The sequence below is a fragment of the Polypterus senegalus genome, chromosome 1 (genome assembly GCF_016835505.1).
Source record: "Polypterus senegalus isolate Bchr_013 chromosome 1, ASM1683550v1, whole genome shotgun sequence".
Lineage (NCBI taxonomy): Eukaryota > Metazoa > Chordata > Cladistia > Polypteriformes > Polypteridae > Polypterus > Polypterus senegalus.
The window spans coordinates 68,766,183-68,789,764 of record NC_053154.1 but is presented as its reverse complement, the minus strand read 5'-3'; the positions used below and the strand labels follow the sequence as shown (position 1 = coordinate 68,789,764).

At 37.4% G+C, this 23,582-nt stretch overlaps 1 protein-coding gene across 1 annotated transcript in view; it reads right to left on the bottom strand.

The window, feature by feature from the left end:
- Positions 1-23,582, bottom strand: part of LOC120527094 (polypeptide N-acetylgalactosaminyltransferase 18) — a 776,032-nt gene that overhangs the window by 171,793 nt on the left and 580,657 nt on the right. The window contains exons 5-6 of the mRNA XM_039750177.1: positions 8,411-8,608; positions 7,751-7,865 (exon numbers count right to left, since the gene is read on the bottom strand). Of these exons, the coding sequence (XP_039606111.1) occupies positions 7,751-7,865; positions 8,411-8,608 (313 nt within the window). The remainder of the gene's footprint in view (positions 1-7,750; positions 7,866-8,410; positions 8,609-23,582) is intronic.

The window sequence follows — 23,582 nt, the reverse complement described above, 5'->3', positions numbered from 1 at the left end:
TTTTAACAATGAACATCATTACCCCATTCGGTAACTTCTTCATATTGTTTTCCCAGGTATCTTTAATACCACTACTTCAAAATTTTTAACCAATTCCAGCCTTTTGCCATCTGCTTTGTAATTGTGATAATTTTTTTTCTTTTTTCCAATTTGCAAACTACCAACTGCTTTTCTAGAATTTTGATTTGATTCCTTACCGATGATGCCTTTGTTTCCTGTCATTCGTTACTGCAACTCCTCTTTTTCTCTCTACCTAAATATTCCTCAACCATATTTGCTTGTATCTTGTCAGTGGGATGGTCAGTGCCCTTACCTGATTGGGATGCCCTCAGGATGGAAGGACAGGGGGAAACAGCTTATACAGGGCTTCATTTCCCCCTTGTTGTTAGATGGCAACGAGCCCAGGCTCAGATCCTCGCATGAATGCCGACAAGGCATGCCAGGTATTGTAGTCCTGGGGGTCAGCTTTGTTGGGTCCCGTGGGGGCTTCCAGGGGGAGCTGCACTTTACCCGGAAGTGCTTTAGAGTTGCAGCATCTTAATACCGGAAGCACTCCTGGGGATTAGATAAAAGGAGTTGCCTGCCACACATCAACGAGTCAGAGTCAGGAGGAAGGTTTGCAATGCTTGCAAGGAGAAATGGAAGAGGCAGTAAAATACAGAGAGAAGGATGAAAAGTGTTGCTGTGTGCCCATTGATCTTATTGTACTTGTGGCCGTGGTGGAGTTTCCCATAATAAAAGACTCTTTAACCTCTTAAATTGTGTATGAGCCTGCTTGTGTTGGGTGTTTGGGGACCTGGAGTGCCCCCTGGTGTCCACACTTGTTAGTCATTTGTCTAATAACATCATGTTTTCATCCAGACATTCTTCAATGCTTCTCCACTTGCTATGCACACAAAATGATTCTGAAACTTCACTCACTATTGTTACCAATGTTTCACATTTTTATCTTTCAACTTCCAAACTGTCAACCTTGGCACATAATTTCTCTTACTTTTCTTCTTGCCTCTGACTAAAACTTCTTCTACAACCAAGCAATGCTGTCATACATAACCTTCTCTATGGATCCCTTTCACATTTTTAACTATGTCTCAATCTCCCTTCCTAAGTCATAAACTGGTTTTCCTCCTTCTTAAATATAAAACTGCTCAGTCTCAACATTCCATGGCACTGAATCTAAAGGTTCTCTCATACACATTACCACTGGCTTCAATATGCCCATTCAAACAGCCACCCTTTACTACCAAGTTCACCTGAGGTGCATCAGACATCATATCTACCAACCTGTCCCAAAACTCAACTTTCTTTTCATTGCTTCTGCCAACCTGGGGGCCTACGCTATATTTATCTGTTGTTTACCAACAATCATTTTAACAATTACAAAATGCTATTTCACCTCAACTACTTCATCTGTCCATTTCTTTAGCCATAAATACAGGAGATACACCACTGCCATCACTTCAACTCTGCCAGAAAAACTTGTACCTTCTATCATTCCCATTTCACCTTCTCACACTTTTAGCTTCTCCCCATATCACCTGTACACAGCCCACATCTTCTCATCATGCCTGACTTTTGTATCATATTCTTAAGAGTTCAAGTTGCAACTGTTACACTTTCTCCTTCACACTTTCTTCTTACTATCCTGCCTTCATTTTCCATGCCTCGAAAACTGGGCACCCCACTGTGCATCAAGACTAGTACCATCATTAACTGGGTTCCCCATCATTGTGTTGGACATAGGTAAGTGGGGTGCCCACAAAATAAAATAGACTGCACCCTCAATCCAAAGTACTGGAACTCTCATCAGTGTCATATCTCATCAAATAGTGTGTATTAAAGCAGACATGTTTAAAGCTGGATGTCGTTCCTGATGAACACCTCTTTTAGTTGTCTTTAATGACATCCAAAAAGGGTAGTAACATTATTCTAACCACAACTCAAAAGAGGCATAAAAAGGAAGCTTGCTACAAAAATATAAAAAATCCATCCATCCAACCTGCTATATCCTAACTACAGGGTCACAGGAGCCAATCCCAGCCAACAGAGGGCGCAAGGCAGGAAACAAACCCCGGACAGAGCGCCAGCCCACCGCAGGGTGCGCACTCACATTAGGGACAATTTAGAATCGCCAATGCACCTAACCTGCATGTCTTTGGACTGTGGGAGGAAACCGGAGTATGCGGAGGAAACCCACACAGACACAGGGAGATCATGCAAACTCCATGCAGGAAAGACCTAGGAAGCGAACCAGGGTCTCCTAACTGTGAGGTAGCAGTGCTACCCACTGCGCCACCGTGCTGCTCACTATAAAAAAATAATCAAGAAAAATATAATTAGATACTTAAAGAAAGAACTTAATACTAACATTGTAATTAAGAAAACAATACAAATTGTAAAGAAAAACAAAACAAAACTAAGGCCAGAGACAGAGCACCAGCAAGAGCCTGACAGGTTCATTCATTCATTCTAAATTGCAATTAAATTGAGCTTCACCTAATGGAACACTTGTAATCTTCAGACTTAGTCTGAATGTTTTGCAAGTCACTCTACAGGACTATTAAGAGTTGGATGAGCATCTCACAGGGATACAATGTGCTAAAAAAGCACATGTACAGGCCTAAGCCTTCAGCATTTGAGGGCACATTTCAAAGCTACATGAAAACAAAGCCAAGCAAATAGTCAAGCTTGCAGCAGCCAAGTATCTGGTGGGTGTTCTCCGTAAGTCATCCAGCACTGCCACTTTCTGCCTCTACTTCTCTCTCCCTGCCTTTTTGCTTCTAGTGATGCAACACCAACGCTCACAGCCATAGCATCTGGCACTGGAACTCAGGCTTTACAGTGCTAGCTAACCATTCAGCTTGACCAAACTTTCTTTTTTCCATATTTCACTGTACACAGCAATCACGATATCACTATGGTCCAAGACATTGTCTTTTCTTCTGTCATCCATTCACCCTTTTGGCTAGTGTTGCTGTCAATTGTTCTGCTGCATCCTTTGTTTGCATCCTTATTATGTTTAGGTTATTATTTTTTGTACCAATTATGGCACATTTCCTTCAATTTAGCAAACACAAGAGTTTCAGGTTACTTGGCAACTTTCTACTATATTGACCTCTGTTTTTTCTTGGTAGAGTAATAAATATTGCTCTACTTTCCCCTATTGTATTATTAATATGTAGCCTTAGAATGCCTAATCTCACAGACTTACCACTGTATATAACTTATCCCCACCTTCCCTTCTATATCTATAACCTCAGACAATTAGATGTAGTGAAAAGACAAGCAGGAGTTAAGTTACACATAAAATAATGTATTATTGATAATGTTCATAAATAATAACAAAATGCAAAGTACATTTGAATATTGGCAACCATACAACCTGATAAAATGGTGATGTGTAACTCAGGTGGCACAAAGACTTGTAGCTACTTAATGTCTCTAGTTAAGACATCATTGGTGCTCAGCTTTTAGCCACATGTCTGTTCAAAATGGCTGAAGCTGTGCTCTTCATTGCGTTGTCTTCAGTTTATGGTGTGATGGTCTTCTTCAGTTGTTAGCAAGAGAAAGATACTTCCGCATCATCACAGGTTAGCAAGAGAGATGCTTCTTCATCATATGTTGGTTAGCGAGATGCTTCTTTCAGATGTTAGTAAGAGAGAATGTGGTTGAGCAAGCAAATTTATAGGTTTTCTGTCCAACCCCTACAGCCAATCCAGACATCCATATCTCAGACCAATGGGGGAAATAGTACATCTTAACACCTGCAACCCCCCAAGACCATATGTTAAGCTAACTTGGCTTTGTGTGGGGGATGAGAGAAAGACTTCAGCAAAGAAATACTCATCAAACTGGTTTAAGACACATCCCCCAAATCCTGTCGTAATATTACAAAGAAAAGTCGTAAACGGGGCGGCAAACATGAATGCCTCTCACCAAAGTAACACTAAATTACATTGCTTCGCCTAAATACAAATAAAGACATACAAAACATTTATCAAGTTATATGCAAAATCTTACATCACAACAGCCTCATATGAGAGTGTATGTGAATGTGCCCTGTGATTAACTGGTGCCTTATTCAAGGATGGTTCCTGCCCCGCTCCCAGTCATACTAGTGTACATTCTGGCCCTCCTGACTGTAAACTGGAATAAACAGATTTGATAATGGATGTATATGTCCAGTTATAATACTCATCGAACCCCACAACATTTCTGGCTATGGAACATCCTCATTGCAAGTTGTTCTCTGATCAGACCCAGGCAACACTAGTGAATAAAACAAATTGCTTATTTTTTCATGTTTTTCTACTTTGCTCATTACTGCAAGTGAATATTGAGTGTGAGGATGTTTAAACAACTTCACATATTTGTATTTACCTGACTAAATAACAAAGATGGGGATGAGTTTAACATAGAGGGATATACTTTTATAGCATGGATAGACAGAACAGAAAAAAAAGTGCATTTACTGTTTATGTCAAACAGAATTTAAACTCAAGTCCCCTTCAGTTGGATGATGACCTCCATCTTAGTGAGGACATGTGGCTTCATCTTGAAAGCATTAGAATGAGGCCTTATTTTAGGAGTATGTTATAGACTGCCCAATGCAGACATTAATTTCAAAGCACATCTTTTTAGATTGCTAAAAAGCCAAGTTTACAAGGGGATGTTATAGTCATGGGGGGACTCTACCGAATATTAACTGGGATAACCTTGCAAATGGCAGAGCACAAGGGCAGGAGTTTTTAGAAGTAATCAGTGGCTGTTTTTTAACACAGCATGGTAAAGCACCAATGTGGGGTGAATCCTGTCTAGATTTAGTATTTTGTAATAATCAGGATAGAATTGAGAATGAAGAGGAGACTGAACTACTGGGGTCAAGTGATCATAATATAATACGGTTCTCAGAGTTTTAGAAGTGAGCAGATACACAAGTCTATGGAGGATACACTGGGAATAAGCTTTTAAGTGTAATGACAGTGAAGGAGCAGCAGAACAGGTTTAAAAATGCTTTACAGGTACATACCTAAATTTGCAATTAGTAGGAAATTAAAAAAAACTCTGCAGTAGGATAATTAAAAGTTGAAAAAGAAGTTGCAAAGGAAAAAACAGCTGTATAAGCTGCAAAAGACAAAAAACAGTTGTGTAAGGCGTATAAAGCTAATTAACTCCAATGTGAATTGTAAAACGTATGAGAACATATGAGGAAACCCTTAAGAAGGATATTAGGAAGGCTAAAAGACAGTTGGAAGGGAAAATAGCAGAAATGGCGAAAGATGACCCAAAGAGATACTTTCAGTATTTTAGCAGTAAAAGGACAATCAATGAGGAGGTGAACTGCATTAGAAATAGTAAAGGGGAATTAGATACAGACAGTGAAATAGCAGATGCTCTAAATATGCATTTTTCTGAGGTCTTCACAAGTGAGAAAATGAATAACCTCCCAGCAGTAACAGGGACTACTAAGGAGGTACTTAGTGATTTAGAAACTGTAAAGGAAGAAGTACCGTTTAGATTAAATACACTGAAATCTATAACGCTACAGGATCACATAATAATATTTATCCTCGAATTCTTAAGGATGTTAGTGAACACATGTACAAACCTTTGATGCATATTTTTAGGAAGTCACTGTGCACTGGGGAAATTCCAAAAGACTGGAAAATGGCAAATATTATCCCGTTATATGAAACTATAGGCCAGTAAGCTTAATGTGCATGACATAAAAATGAATGGAAGGAATTATTAAGGATAAAATTGAGCAACATATGGCAAGAATACGAGTTTTACTGAACACACAGCATGGGTTCATATAAGGGAGGTTATGTTTTACCAACATGCTGGATTTCTCTGAGGAAGCAGCAAAAGGGTATGATCAAAGTGGAGCTTATGATATTATTTATCTGGACTTTCAGAAAGCATTTGATAAGGTGCCACATGAGAGGTTGGGCATCAAACTAATAAAAGTAGGAGTTCAGAGTGTAGTGTGCAGAGAGATGCGAAATTGGCTCAGATACAGGAAGCGGAGGGTGACGGTGTGAGGAACTTTATCAGAATTGGTTGATATTAAGAGTGGCGTCCCGCAGGGATCAGTCCTAAAGCTGCTGCTATTTGCAATATATAAATGATTTAGACAGGAATATAAGTAACAAGCTAGTTAAGTTTGCAGATGATACCAAGCTAAGTGGATTGGCAGATAACTTGGAATCTGTGGAATCATTACAGAGGGACTTGGACAGCATTCAGGCTTGGGCAGATTTGCGGCAGACAAAATTTAATGTCAATAAATGTAAATAAAGTATTACACATAGGAAGTAAACATGTTAGGTTTAAATACACAATAGGCGGTCGGAAAATCAAAAGCACGCATTATGAGAAGGATTTAGGAGTCATAGTTGACTCTAAACTATCAACTGCCAGACACTGTTCAGAAGCCATTAGGAAGGCTAACGGAATGTTAGGTTATATAGCACGATGTGTAGAGAACAAATCCAAGGAGGTTAGGCTCAAGTTTTATAATTCACTGATTAGACCTCATCTGGAGTATCGTGTGCAGTTTTGGTCTCCAGGCTATAGAAAGGACACAGCAGCGCCAGAAAAAGACCAGATAATAAAGATTAAAAGAGCTAAGCCTTTTCAGTTAAAGTAAAATAAGATTAAGAAGAGGAATGACTGAAGTGTTAAAAAGTATGAAGAAAATTAGTCCAGAGGATCGAGACTATTACTTTAAAATGAGTTCATCAAGAACATGGGGGCAGAGTTGGACAGAGAATGGCTACTGAGTCACAAGAAATCCTACTGTAAAAATGTAAAAGAATTGAAATTGTTGTCATATGTGTAGGTGTAGAGTCTTTTGCAGGAGAATGACCTGAAATGCATACTGGGGAATGATTTGATTGGTTCAAAGCCACTCATTTTTCTCCTTCCACCCCAGATTTGACAAAATCTAAGACAAAAAGCCAAGTGCAGAGACGTAGTCAACCCTAACTTCACCTCTGAACCCTCTCTTTCTGAACCTCAAGTACCATATAAAAGACCAAACAACTAAACAGCACAGCTCAAAGGCACTACATAGTGACTGGAGATGCTAGTTTCAACCTCTTCATCATGTTGAATTGCACAGGTTTCCAAGTGTTTATTTCTTTAGGTTCATCCCCTTACGTGAACACATCATTGCTGCAGATTTCCTTCAATGTGAACTCAACACATTGTTAAAATTGTGGAACAATAAACACATATTGCTTTTTTTTCAATGTCTTTTCACACACGTGCTATTAGGAGGCAGTCAGAAAGCCTAAAGGTGAGTGAAACATCATGAGATGAAGGGTTGTCACATGGTACTTACCGAAATCTCTTCTCTCCACAGAAAAGCAGAGGAAAATTAATCATCAACATTTCCAGCTTCCAAAATGGCTTTCACAATATCACTTCCGGTCACATGAACTGACATCACTTCCGACGCTTCAAAAAGACATCACTTCCGGTTTTCACCAAACAACATTGTTTCTGCTTCCTGTTGCCACGTCACTTTCTGCAAACCATTTCCTATTCCCATAATACATTTCTGTATAAAAACGCCATTTTGACTGATAAAATTTGTCAACTGTTACCTCTTTGGTTCATTTGATCATTTATTTTGCTATTTTGTCTGCAGGACAATATACGGGGACGGTCCTCAACACTTTGTGTGAAACGTTTTCTTATTTTGGGAAAAACTCCACAGTCTTACTATGGTAAGATTACTTACCCTGATACCAAGTTCCACATTTTCTCCACCGTAGACCTCCATTCCTTCGTCGAGCAAACCAATCTCTTCAAAATACATTCTGTCCACCACAAAGCACCCGATTAGTGCTGGGCTCCTGCACGTAGAATATGAACAAAAAGTTAAATAAAAAACATTTTATTTAAGCGAGGCAGTGTGACCAATAATGTAGGGTTTGAGAAGCCATGAAGCAAATTTTAGAGAAGTGTTGTGTATATATTTTAAGCCACCAAATCATGGACAAAAAGACCTGTTAATGTATGTCCAGTTCAATCAGGGGGTGCTTATTTTGCTATGTTTTGCTTTGTTTATTACCTTATAATACTTTGCCAGTGAGTGTGGAGAGAGTTACACATGGAGTGAAGCTGAGCTTTTATTTGCCGTTTGGATGGATATACTTTAGAAGTGTCCTGACTGTCTTCTCTAGGCAGTATCATTATCTTGGACACTGTATTCATAAAGAACATCTGGCTTGCAATGTACAGAATTTTCCATTCAGCAATAAATAAAAATATCGCAGATATCCCCCTCAATTTACTAACATGGGGGTCAGTATTTTAAAATTTGTACTCATTTAGTATTAGATTTCATACAAATTAATGCAAAAATTACAACACCTATTTAAAAAGCAATTAGACTTACCTTATAGGAGCAGTTGTATTTCCAATGCTCCACCAAGATTTTGGTGGGTTCAGATATCGACACCATAATTCCCAGTCAAATCCTTGGGCAGACAGTGGATATTCCTCAATTTCAAAATTGTCATATTTAATATTGTCAAATGAAGGTGAAATGATTCGAGTTCTGTCCTCCCTGATTCTCAAGAGAATGGGTTCAGCCCTTTAAAGAAAAATAAGAAAGATGGTAGATAAAAATTACATAATTTATACCACAATTGCTCAACTAAAACACAGGAAAGTTAAACCTTCAACTTTGTGTGCATTTCAATTTCTCCCCTCTTCCACCCTGTCTTTGCAGTCTTTTCTGTACGTGTGGGAGAGTGATAAGACGATTAGCATTGCTGGCCCAATTCCTTTGTCAACTCCTGAGGCACATGATACAATTGTGAAGATTATGTCCAGGCTAATTTAAACTTAACTGCAGTAGATTACTTTCTTAGTGCCTACTTATAATGATGAGCTAAATGTAATGAAGAATGCCTAATATAAAACACAATTTCAATTGTTTTCTATGAATGAAAACATAAATTTGGTGTAAATATCAAAACAAATAATACACGTAAACAATTTAAATGAAAAATATGATTATGTTTAGGTTTTAAAAAATTACATATTCATACAAGATATCCATAATTTTCAAAAGAAACAGTAAAAAAGGGCAGTTTACATGCAATTTGAGAAAACTATTTGTCATAAGAATTCAACAGGCAAACGGTCTCATCATTTCTTTCAGAGCAGATGCTAATGTGTAAAAGTGCTTAGAAGATCAATTTTATCCAAATACAACTATCAATTTCACCCATCAAGATACAAGAGCTTAGTGACTAATCGAGTAAAGAGTTGCAGCACAAATCCAGAAAGTGGAGATTTTTAATAAAAGAAATCAATAGTGAATATAGGTATTCGGTAAAAGTATTTGCCATTAATGATAATGGCTTATGCTTGTTAAACATTCTTCATAAATGCCAAATATGTTCTGAGAGTGTTCAGGTAAGGAGGGCTGAAGGTTTCAACTAAGCTTGTCATCCGCACTACTCATGGCAATTTTTTGTGTATTGATTAGCAAATGTAAGTAAGAATTTCATCGTGCTCTGTAAACGTGGCCTTTAAAACCCTTTATGAAAAAATATTTGATATTGTGTGTACTTTATTCTGTTACCAGTAGGGGGAATTCTAGAGAATGCCACTGGAACCAAAAATGAGCCAACAAGGTGAAAGTGTGAAAATACAAGCTACATAAAACATAACTTTCATTTGCATTTGTGGACTTTATGAACCATTTTGAAAAAAATGAGTTTTACATTTATAAAGTAAAAATTTTTGTTTACTAACTATACTACAGTCAGAGATGCCACATGTGACTCTGCTGTCCTTTCGGTAAAGTTTCTAGAGACCTTGCTTTGGTGTCAGAAATGGCTTGTTAAAGAAGAAAATATATATGCTGAAATAGCCTCTTTCAAGGTAAATTTGAAACAATAAATTAATCAAGAGTTTAGGTTAGACCAAATGTCTTTCTTTTTCAAAATAGGTGATTTGGAAATTAACCAGTGCTTTGAAATTTCAATTTTGTCGATCTGAGATATCACAATAAAAAACGGAACTTTCCCAACAAATGTCCTTGATGAACAAGAGTGTCAAAGTGAAGAATATCAATTAACTGGGAGCTAAGATGTGTAACATGGATATACAAACAGATATGCCGTTGAACCTAAAAAAGGATTTTAATATAGGGCTCGGAGACAGAAAACACAAACAATACTAAAACTAACAATGGACTAAGCTCTTTAAGGCTTATCAGACTAGGACTTGAACCCTAACTGTGTTGTGGAGTGCCCACTGCCCAGATCACTTATTCAATACTCTAGGGTCTTTAAACAAACTCCTTCTGCTTCTCCCCATCTGGCTTCTTTTCCTTCTGTCAGCTGAATCCTTCTCCATCTTACTCCTGACCCCAAGTTCACCCAAAGGTTGGTTAAAATTGACTTTTAAGCCACTGGATACACCTGTAAGCCTTTTCTAAGGTAAAGAATGGCTTTGGGAACCCCTTAATGCCACCTTCTCTTAATGACAGAAGTCATTTACCAGATGCATGCTTACAATGGGGTTATTGGCTTATAACCTACCGGCTTGAGAAACAATTGGACTATATCCTATGGTTGCCCATTGTCCATACCTACTTATGTCCCAGGAGCTGCTAACCTCTTGACATTCTAAATTACATTACAGCATCTCTTGCTGGTGATCTTGAGTCATTGATACTCTTACTAGTGCTAACATAACTACCACCAGAAGCTCTTACAGTTTGACTCCTGTCCTGGATTAAAGCAGTGACATCACAGAGACAGCTCCTGCTGGAACCTTCTTTATAACATGCAAATAAAGCTCGAGTTCAGAATTGTTCTAACATAGAAAATTTCCCGTCCGCATGGCAGGGCTTCAGTTTATGCTTCCCTCTTGTTCATCAAGTTTCCATTCTTACTGATTTCTGTCCTCATTTACCATTTATGCAGCAGTGTTTCATGGAAATTGAAAAGTTTATGCATACACTTTAGTAGGTTTTAGGCTTTATCAATATACATTTGTGTTTATATTCAAAATATGTACAGTATACATTCAACATGGGCAAATCCAATGTTTACTTTTTAATTTGCAAGTCTTGGGTCAGGAAAACAATTAAAATAGACAGAACTGTTTGATTAAGGAAGTCCAATGTGTACAGTAAACTTGAACCTTTTGTAAAATTATTTAAGGTCGTATTCCATACCTGTATAAAGCTTCAACAATAAACTTTGTTTTCTAAATATCTGAATAGATTCAAGAGGTCTTTTTACTTAACCAGTTCCCATAGATAATGAAGAAAAGAGTGTATTTAAAAGAACAAAAAAAGGTACAGTAATTGCCTGAGGTGTGCACAAAGGGCCTGGTGGACATGCCAGAATGCCACTGTGGGCTGAAACAGCTTACTACCACCAAGCATCCAGCACCGGAACAAAGCAGCAGCCTGGCTTCAGGTGGTTTTCCATTACATGTAGATTAATCATATCAAATATAAAACATTAAGGTAGTAAGTGTTCTCCTTGCTACTTGATGAGCTTGAAACGTAACTGTTTTCTAAGCACAGTCCGATGCTACACAAGATGACTGTTTCTTTCATCCTCTTTGATATTCACTGATATAAAAAACTTTTTTCATGGACAGGATTTTCCAAGTCCTACTTGCTTTTTGTCTTAAGTCCAGTACATTTGTTACCTTATTTTGCATTGCTTAATTGTATAAAACAATAAAGGGTTAAAAAAAAATTCAAGCAGCATAAGGAAACAGGCAGGACAGTAATCAATGACCCCAGTGTTACTGTGGCTTTACTAAGGCCCATGCTGGCACTAGTTCCACATATAAAACAAGAACCAACTGTAATGAGAAACTTCACGGCTTGTTCAAGGGAACCTTTGGAAAATATTTAAAGGAACCAAAATGAGAGCTGTCAGCCAAGTTCTGCCTGCCTCCTGATTGTTAGTGTTAAAGCAGCAGTGACTGCAGTTTTAAACTGCCAAGAGATATAAAAATGGCAGGCCAAATTAGGTAGCAAAACACCAGTCAGAAGATGGAACATGAAATAATCATGCCAAGGTCAAAACCCGTAAAGCAATCCTAACATCCGTCAGAAACAGAATGTTAACCAAAAAACTGTAGTCAGAAAACACAGCCTCCAGATTGTTTTCCTTCAACCAAAAACCGTAAACATTTCGAAAGTTAAATAAGAATTCGGAAACCTGGGCAATGGTCACTACATACTGCCAGCTTACAAATCACTGCATCAGTCTCCTGAGGTGACCTTTGTAAACCATTCTCTGCAACTGTGCAAAAGGATCATAAAACACCAGCACCTGCAATAAAATCTAAATTACATGGCAGCAATGCCCTAAACAAATATTTAAATTAATAATCATTATAACAATACCTAATAACTATGAAAATCCAAAAAATTGAATCCTTAAGTTCAAAAACATACATTTTGGTCCTGCCCTTACACAAGGTAAATTTCTGAAAGCAGAATGAAGTAAACGTTCATAGTCATAAGTTTCATAACAGTGGCTGAACAACATAGTGGCTTAACTGGTGGGTCTGGCAGGCAGTGTGGTGTAGTGGTTAAAGCTTTGGGCTCCCAGTCCTGTGGTTGTGGGTTCAAGTCCTGCTAGTGACACTGTGGGACCATGAACTAGTCTCTGCAACTGCCTGTGCTTGACCTGGAAATACAAAATAAATATACCAAATTCTATCTCTTAAATGTTTCAGACTGCCTTGGATAAAGACATCTGCCGAGTAAGAACAACAATTTTCCCATGAAACATTTTTGACAGGAAATTGTCGATGTTACAGCCATAGTGCAATAATACCATAGCACAATCAGAACATGGCACAATGTGCATTACCACCATAATTGTATGGCACAATAATAAGTGAACAATAACAAATATAAAAATATTTATTGATAATTACTCAAATTATTCAATTTTAGTTACAATACAATACAAATCTGGAGGTTTATCGACCTTGTGGTTGGACGACTTGACTGGTTTTGAGATGACAATTCTGAAATGAAAGTTACACCGGAGAATAAGACTTTGATTATATTGCAGGCTCATTTCATAACATGAAATAAGTAGAAGATTTCAATATATTCTCATTTTAGTATTATATTATTTTCCTGCTACCTACTGAAACTGTTAAACTTTGTGTTTTGGAAAAACTGAGGTATTAAAAGTTACACTTTTATGGAGGGTATCAGAATGTATATAGTAGTACATGTAGACTGCAAAATACATCTGGTGAAGAACTTTCCCACAATAATTCAGTATTGATAGATAGATAGATAGATAGATAGATAGATAGATAGATAGATAGATAGATAGATAGATACCCAGGAGGAAATTTGACTTTAAATGAATAATAGTATTATACTATGACAAACAACAAACTCCTTTCTAATACATGCCAGAATTACTAAAAAGAATGAAAACTAAAAAGTGAGAAAAAGGTGTCAGTGAGGCATTAAGCAGGTGTATTGCTGTTGGTATAAAGGAGCCCTAGTAGCATTTCTTGACACATGTCTGCTGAATAATTCATTGCCTGTAAGTGCTCAGTGTTAGTGTTTCAGAGATAGAATGTGCAGCTTTGTTTATAATGGCACTCAGTTCTGTTTTCATTCTCTCCTTTATTATGACCTCCAGAGGTTCCAGAGTGCGTCCCACAGTTCAGCCTACCCTTTCAATTACTTTGTTGATTCTGTGAGACTCTTTTGAAGTGATATTACATTCAGAGGTGACGCTGCTATGGGCAGTAAATATCTGTGGGATGTAGAAGGAAATTTGAGCCCATGGAGTGAACAGTTCACAGCCACTGACTGATCTAGGATGGGATCCCAATTCCTCAGAGATGTGAGGCAGCATAACTAACCACTGTGCCTCATTTGAAATAGTAAAAATCTGATCACTGATGTTTCTCAAACGTAACAATAATGATCCACATTTGGTATGTAATGAAACTCTTGGTATCCATGTTTTGTTGTGGAAAAATATTTCCTCTATTTTCAAAGGAGTCATTCACTTCATGAGAAAACATAATGATTCTTTTTTGTAGGCAGATATGCACAAATGTCTTGGTCCATGGAGTGAGCAATCAATTAAACAATTCATTCCCTTTCATACTTTTCTATTACCATTACCTTATTGAATATATCACATCATCTGACTCTTAGTATGCAGAATTCTGTCATCTTCACCAATCAACAACAGTCATCAGTAACTTCATATACATGTCGATTCCATTATTCTAAACATTGCCTCATTAATAAGGATGTCCAGTGGGTTTTCCCATTGATCTTATCACAATTTCACAACAGGTGTGTTTGAGCTTTTCACTAGTTTGTCCTCACCTTTTAAGGGGGTGTTCATTACTCATTTATTTCACTTTAACCTGAGTAGTTACAGTGGTGGCTCATCTGTTCAAGCTCTTTAGTTACCGCCATTCCTTTTTCTTATGTTTTAATTAGTTCATTATCACAACTTTATATAAGTATATATTTGTAATAATTTGTAAAGATCATATATTAAATAAAAATTCCATAGTTTTAGGATTTTGGTAATACTAGTTAGACAAAAGGTCCAAGGCACTGAATAAATACATTTTAACTAAATCTAAAATTAGAAGTGGGGGGCATACTTTTTCATTGTACTATCAGCTATTGGTCTGGATCTGCCCTTGGAATAGGGGATTTCCCAAGGGGTCTCCCACATGTGTGGAAAACAACTGTGTGTGGATGGAGAAACCAATTCACAAAACAATGCAGTGCACAACTACCATCTGAATAAGCATTATGCACAGAAGATATGACATACACACATTTAATGAATAACCATTTTCCTCAAACTAAAATGCTAAAATGATTGAAATACTGCAAAATACTGATTCTTGTGTATTGCTGTTGTGGGAACCAGCCTGGACTCAGACAGGTGAAGACCGATGGTTCAACCACCAACACACGTTTATTATACATTCCATTTACAATTGTCCTGCACACAACCCAGTGACCCTGCACCAATCACCCTCAAGTCCAGGCCTCTTTCTCTAATGCTTTTCCTTCCTGGCCGCCTCCACTCCTCTCCTCTGACTTATGTCCACTTCTACCTGACTCCAGCTATCGAATGGAGGGAGGCGGCCCCTTTTACATCCACCCGGATGTGCTCCAGGTGCCTCCTGATGAACTTCTGCCAGCAATCCCTGGTGCACCCGGAAGCACTCCGGGTGTCCCTGGTCTTTGTCCCCCCAGCACTTCCGGGTATAGTAGAAGCGCTGAGGACCAGGGTTCTCCAGGCATCTGCCTGCCCCCTGGTGGTGACCACGGGCCCCTATAGGGTTGAGCTTCCATGGTCCGGAGGAGGCGTAATCTCTCCTTTGGTCCTTCCAGGCGTCCCAGCTGGGTACCGCCCCCAGCCGCTTGCCACACTGTTTATACAAAGAGCTGTAATCAATAGCTTGGAAATGGACATGGAATTTGTAGCAGTGTGTGATAGCCTTCCTATAATCTAGACTAGCTAGCCAAGTTCAAAGAAGAAAATTCAAAAGCACTGACACGGCTAGTGGTCTGTCAGAGCGATATAAGCAGGGAGTATGAGTCTTTGAAACTTGCTGGCACACAATTTCAGATTGGTGATTTAGATGCTTCAACACAGAACTGTTTCCTCATGTGGTTACATTTTTATTTTTAGCATATGGGAAACAGGATTTTTCTAGCATTTTTTGAGTCTTTTTGTCTCTTGTCTGGCCCGAGGCTCAGCTGAAAGGATTAAAGAACTGCTGTGAATATTGTGAAATCCTTTTCCATTCCTTGTTGAAGTAAAGTATAAGAATCTGGTTTGGTATTTTTAGACTGCTGCACTGTTCCTGATGTTCTACATAAAATAAAGTAATTCATAAATAATTTAAACAAAGAAATGGAGTGTGTATGCGTGTGTGTTTACTATGAAGAAATTACACCAGAATAACCCTGAAACAATAAAAGCTTAACCGTGGAATAAAGTTATTTGGCAGATGAAACCCTGTATAATTTATAAAACAAACAACAAAGGCTACTCTGGCTACGCTTTTAGGTCAATATCAGATGTGTCTTTCTCTAAAGAAACAAAAGAGGCACCTGTGAAATCCATCAATTTTACATGGAGTGGTTCAGAATTGATTCCGAAAGCTATGCCATCTTTGTAACCCTATAGTTGCCAATGTTATCCTATATTTTCATCATATGTATTTAGTGTATAGTGTAAAGCTTTCAAATGATCTACTGTATATCTGGAAGGTTTGAAAGTTTGGAAAGTCAGTTTCTTGAATCAGATTTGAATAAGGTGTGTGTATACCCTTCTTAAACAAGGTCAATTTTCACTCAGCTCGCTCTCTGTCACATTGAAGGGTCTTATGTCAGAAAGAGTCAGTCTGCATAGTTCATTGATGTCTGTACCACCAAAACAAGCATCATCATTCTTGGACTCCCTTTATTCATTTATAACTGGTGTGTAATAATAATTCTACCTTAATGCTATCTCCACTTCAATTTTCCCATGTCATTTGATTTTCACCCACCCTCTTCATCAGTTTTTCCATAACTAAAGTAATAAATGTCTCTTTATTTAGCATTTACTTACTAAACACCACATTACTGACCTGACCATTACCTTGTACAGAAATTCATTGAGACAAATTATGTCTTTCCTTCTCTAAAACTTTTTTTTATTGCTACTTATTCTCTTTCTCTGTAAAATCTGTTTTTCCTCTAATTAGGTATTGTAAGTTGGGTTACTGTTCTTGCTTTACAGCCCCAAAGTCCTAGCCATGAATTCCAAGCTCATTCTCAATTTTTGTGGAGTTTACCACCACCTCCATGTCTTTTTCTTTGGCAACTTATGTTTTCTTTTCACACTGTGAAGACAAATGGATGTTAACTCTAAGTTATGCCCTGTGATTTCCTTCTTATTGGATGTGCACAACAGCAAAGACTAGAAACACCCAAAAAGTTGCAATCCTCACATAAACATTCCCAAATAATTATGAATAGATTTAGAATCATTAATATTACTGACAGAAACATAAGGTTAAATAATCAGAAACCAAATATAATAATCAACCTAAATACCATAAAAAATAACTACCGTATATAATTGCGCCGGGGCTTGACTTTACCGTATAATTTCCAGTATTTTATAATGTCGGTCACATAAGTCGAATGCAGAAAACTGACGCTATTGGTCCAAGAGATTATGATATGCTAGCACACACCTGAGAGAGTAACCATGGAGTACACGGCCTTTTTTTCTATGTACTGTGTCTACGTGACCACACAGTAATATCCAAACTATTCCGAAGCGACGTTTGCACTGTTTAGTGTTTTTTGTATCTCACACCCTCATACACCTTTATCGCAAAAGCATCACTTACCTACGATACAGCGTTCGATCAGAAGAAAATATGCAGCTGGCTTTAAATTAAAAGTCATTGAAGTGGCAAAAGAAATTGGTAACTTCACTGCTGCAACAAAATTCAATGTATCAGAGAAACTGTTGCGAGATTCGAGGAACGGTGATAATAAGTCGGGGTCTGATTTTATGATCGACTTTTCAGGTTTCAAGACTTGACTTATACGCGAGTATATACAGTAAATGGAAGGGCTAAAAGAAAAGACACAATTAAAAGAATGAAAAAACAAACACTAAATACTTAATTCAAACTAAGGGATCTGACAACATCTGCAAATCTAAATCTCTATAAATCATTAATTAATTCAAGGCAGGAAATAATTGCAACACCCAAATGGAATGCACAAACTGTTAGTGAAAAATCAAAAGATTATGCAAAAAGACAAAAAGCCAGAGCAGTAAATCTAGTAAAGAGGGATTACTGAACACTGGTTAAAAAGGAAGGGAAGCTGCCATGGCAGAAAAAATGAGAAAGTGAAGTTTGAGCTGGCCCATATTTGGCAGGGCACCTTAGAAAGCAACAATACACTCCACTCTTGGTACGCAGACTGATTCTGATAAACTGGAAGAACCCACACTCTCCTCTTTTAAGTCAGTGGGAAACCGATGTATTATATTATTTGAAATTGGAAAAAATCAAATACTCAGTTAGACGATCCGTACAGACTTTTTTCAAAACATAGCAGGATCTAATCAGTAATATTTTAAAATAAGCTCATAAAGCACAGAGAATTTATTAATTTAGGTATGTTTACAAGCCTTAAATTTAACGCCGTTTGGCTTGCTTTCTCTCTCAGGGGTGGGGATCGATCTGTTCTTAACATAATTCTTTTTTTTGTAAAAACTTGATTGCTTTGTATGGATTGCAATAAAAAAAAGAAAGCAACGATAATTATAAGCCATGCATCTTTGAGCTCAAATCTTAACTGAAAGAAAGGAAAGCAATTAACAAAAAGAAATAAAGGCTGTACTTACATTAAGAATTTGATATGACCAGTTTCCAATTTTTCCACATACTGTATCTGTCAAAGATTGGATTTTGCTGTAAAAACCAAAACCTACATGCTTTCCGATTTGTTGAGATTGGACATGGGTTCTTTTTGCATGTGGAATTAAGTTGTGCTTCAGCAAACGGCCAGTGGTACAGTGAAGAAACACAACTTCTAACACATTTGTGCGCTGCACTGACCATGTTTATAAAGTGATTTCTACTTCTAAAATGTAGAAAACAAGTACATCAGCAGAAAGAAAACATTTCCATGTTTATGTATTACCTGAGCCATTACATCACAACATATGTGACTTTCTAAGCTTCAGAGTACAGCAAAATATAAAAGAAAATGCAAAAATGTGGCCAAAACCTCCTAAGTGGAGTCTCAGCCTTTCCCACCTGCAGACTCCAAACTCAAAATGTCAAAATGAGGCCTTGTCTTCTAAAATTTAGGCTCAGGCTTCTCTGAGGCCTAATATCCCAGATAGGTTGTTCCCCAAACCATAATACAGTTAAACCAGAAAATCAACACTCAAAATAGTCCTTCATAGCCTTCCAACAATATTAAAAAGGGAAGAGAGGAAATGGTAAAGAGAAAAAAAACTCTGATTAAAAAATAATTCAACAAAGAACTTTGAAAATTTAATAACAAAACATATTTTCAAAATTCTGCAGTGGGTTGACGCCCTGACCAGGATTGGTCCACTTCCTTGTGCCCTGTGTTGGCTGGGATTGGCTCCAGCAGACCCCCGTGTCCCTGTGTTTGGATTCAGCAGGTTGGAAAATGGATGGATGGATGGATTGTCAAAATTCTAAATGAAAGGCAAAAGGGTATTCCTAAAAGATAATCTTTAGTAAATAAAACCCATGTAAGAACCAATAACCAAAATCAACAAAATAGGGCCAGAAAGACTGAAAAAGCAATAAATGAAAATACTAACACACACAATGTTCAAAACACAAATCTCAAAACCATTATGGAGTACCTGACCATCTGCCTAGCACACATAGACATATCTCAGCTGGTACACCAAGTTGATCCTACCCCTGTTGCTGTACATAAAGGAGGACACTGCACATAACAGAAAACACTAATATATAAATAATCATCGAACCAAACCATAAAACCCAAAAAAGATCAAAAATATAATATACAAAATAATGTTTAACAGAGAACAAATATCCAATTAAAATAATATATACTTAAACTAGAGATAAAACCTTGGCTAAACCATAAACCATCCTTGGTGTGTACATTCTACATACTCTAAGCTGAATAACACATCACGTAATGTAAACTCCACAGAGATCAGATCAGATTTCGTCATCAACACCATTTCGAGCCTCAAAACCTGACATTAGAGAGGATAAACAAAAAGCCTGGAGCAGAAATCCAGCTCAACTCAACAACCCCATCCAGAGTTACTTAATGCTTTTACTGATGCAGTCAGTGATGCTTAAATTCACTTAAGTAGGTTTGGCAACAAATACATGTAAGTGTCATATCTCCTTGGTTTACGTTATTTGTGTCATATTCTATTGTTCCCAACCACTTTGTTAATCACTGTTGTTCCTGGATACTGATAGTCATACCATAATCTTTAAATACATGCGCTATCTTATCTATGATCTTCTGCTTGAAGTTTTGGAGGCTACCCAGGATTAGAGGCAATCAATAAACAACTGACTGAGTTGTAGATCGAAGAGTTTATTAGGCTTTCCTAGGGTTACTCCATGTCCATTTTCCCACCCTTATTATGACTGAATCCCATTCATAGGAAAGGATGACACTGTAATAGACTCCTCCATTTTCCTAGCACCCTCTCCCCAACAAGCCAAAGTAGCAACATATGAAGGAAACTCTTAAATATAGTGTCCTTACACACATAAGGAAGCTCCAAGTATGCATGTTCCACTTCAGTGTTTAACCAGGGTCTAACGTCACAGATCCTTCAGATCAGCATTGTAGTAGAAATACCTTGTTTTTTGGAGTACCTTACTGAGTTTTCTGGTGTGTGATTTTCTTATCTGCTTTTGTGGATTTTGATATTTGATTTGTGGATTAGATTTTGTTCCTTTGGGTTGACTTTGAGGCAAGGCCTATTTTGCCATTTCTTCTTATCTTCAAAAGAACCAGTGTTTTTACACCTTTTTCTCACCCTCTTTTGTTAATATTTAGTTCTGAATATTGCTAAGGATTCTTTGGGTTTTTTTTTCCTGTTGTTCCAGTGTAGGCTGACACCTATTTAACTTTTTTAGGGAGAAGCCATTTTAAACACTAGGTACTATTTTCTTCTTTGTCATCTGGATGGAGTGAAGGAAGGGATGTCGAGAGCTGAGGGTTTTACTGATAGGTTTGTTCAGGTGTTTCTAACTTATACGTCTCCCTCAGATTTGTGACAGTTGTATAATGCAAACAGCAGACATAAGTACAGAAGAGACAATAAATATGCTGTGCTGGACAGGCGAGCAAATTGGATTTTAAAAATGACCAGAAGAAAAGACATGATCAAAAAACAGAAATTCAAATACTGGGAGATAGATCCAAAGCAGACCAACCAAGACAAAATCGTGCGACAAAAATCAAAGTTGAAAAATGTGAGCAAAACTTCAGAATCATAAAGATCCTTAGAAAAAAAGAGATTTAACTGATTTTTACCCTGACTGCGGGAGCTCAAATTGATGCTGCCAATAAATGACCAAAATGATGCCTAAAGTGGACAAATTAATATTACAAAAACAAAACTAAGCCATAATGTTAGAAACTGATGTCACCACCAGAATCCCTGAGGTGGAAAATTTTAATGCTAAACTATGCAGAAAAGTGCCAGAAAATAGTATACAAATTAATTTTCCAACAAAATACTTGTACTTGGAGAAAAATCTATGCAGACAAAGCAACAAGAGGGAAACTGCGCACAACCTGTGCCTGGTCCAGGATTTAAAATCAAGCTTACTGGAGCTATGAGGGCGCAGTGCAAAGGTTAAAATGAATTTTGTTAGCCTGAAACTAAAGAATGTCAAATGTTACTTTTACTAAATCCTTTAGAGACCTAGATACACAGATTTTTCATTTAATACATGAATTATTAATGTTCAATCAACCAAACACTTTATGCTAGGCAGTTCAGATTGTTCTCTCCCCACCTGAATGAACCTCAAATGCAAAGCAACTATTATAGGAAGAAGTGAGAGGTTTATTAACATTATATCCATTACGTTGTTTCATTAACTTAGAGTTAAATTTAGAACCAATTTCTCAGTCCTCCTCTTTACCTTGCTGGAATTACACTAGAGCATAGCTTGTGCTTACTTTTACTAATACAATGTGCGTCTTGCTAGAATTCTAAGGATAAACACAATTTTCATTAAATCCCTAGAAAAATTACATTCTCCCTGAACACCCTACTATTCCTGACATACATGAGAAACCTTGCATGTCCGTAACACCACACCAATTGTACACTGATAACCTCTTTTGTTTTGCAAATTTGTCAGTTAGGGGCACTCAACCTGCACTCAGTCATCCCCCATCAGAATTTTCGCTTTCAGCTCAAGTCTGTTTTGAAGATTTTATCTAGCAAAGAGATTTAAGGAATTATATAGGTAATGATACAGTATATCGTTATTTGAAATACATTTCATGTGTCTGCAATGATCCGTGTAAATATACAATGAAATAAGAAATGTTAGGTCTTGTAAACACATACATTTGATTTGCATCTATTATAATTGCATGAATGTGAGTTTTTACTTTTGTGACAATTGCGCTTATGTGACATCAAGGTAATTACAATGGCTGCGGCCTGCAGGAGGCGCACCAGCTCCGCAAACCTAATACAGACAGACGAAGACACGAGTTCACCAGCACAACACAGGCTTTTAATTTGCTGTAGAAAACCTTTCCCAAAGGTTCCCCACCTAAACAGCCCAGTAGACAAGCAAGGCAAAAATAAATCAGCACATAGCTGTTTTCTTCACCATCTTCTCTCTGTCTCTCAACTCCTCTCCTACTCCAGCAATCTTCATCACCTTCCTCCCGACTGTTACTCTTGGAGTATTAGCAGCGGGCTTCTTTTATCCTGAACCTGGGAGTGCTTCCGGTGGCCTGTTAGCATGGTCCTGAGATAGATCCCAATCCTTGCAGCACAACCTGGTGGCACCTACGGAACCCAACAGGGCTGTACTAAATTCTAAACTCCATGAAGTCCTGTGGGAAAGCAAGGCACTCCTGCAACCCGGGGGGGGTGCCATCTAGCACACTGGGGGAGATAATGCTCTGTGCATATTCTCTCCCCCAGGCCTTCTATTAAGAAGGCACCCTGGCCGGGCAAGATATAATTTGTTGTTTAGCAGCAACGTTTTCGACTAACCCATTTACACAGACTGTTAATCAAATGAAATGTATTTAATATATCAAGTTTAACTGCTTGAATGTGAAACACAAACAAATAAACGCATTAAAACATTTTTATTTGAAAACAATATTTGGACTTCACAGTCTTTACACATTCAGAGCAACATGTCATTTGAATGATTTTTTTTTTTTTTTGATTTTATTCATTATAATAACAAATAACATTCCATACAAATAAGTCAAGTTTTACAAGACTTGGCTATTAATAATAATAATAATAATACATTTTATTTATGTAGCACCTTTCCCATGCTCGTGGTTCAAAACAAATCAACCCCCACCCATGATTTCTTTTTATTCAGTGCTTACTACAATAGTGATAATAATGTAAATAGTAAAGTGGTAAATTTTAACAAAACTAAAGTGACAGCTACCACTGACATAGTCGCTCCAGTACTGTTATACCATGGAAGACCCAAAGAGTGTCTGATTTAAAGAAAACATGCCAGTGAGCTGAGTGCAAATGGAGAAAAACTAAATTGATTGTCCACTATGAAATATTGAAATCTAAAATAAAAGAATACAACAACATGAGAGGCGGTGCTACTTCTCTAAAATTATAAATAACAATACTGATAATCCAAGAGTTTTAATCTCTACTTTGACCATTTTTTAAACCCAGGTCATTGAATGGAATGCCTCCAAAAAACTTGTAAAACTCGCAAGGATTTTGCTATATTTTTAATCACAAAATTAATATTAGAAA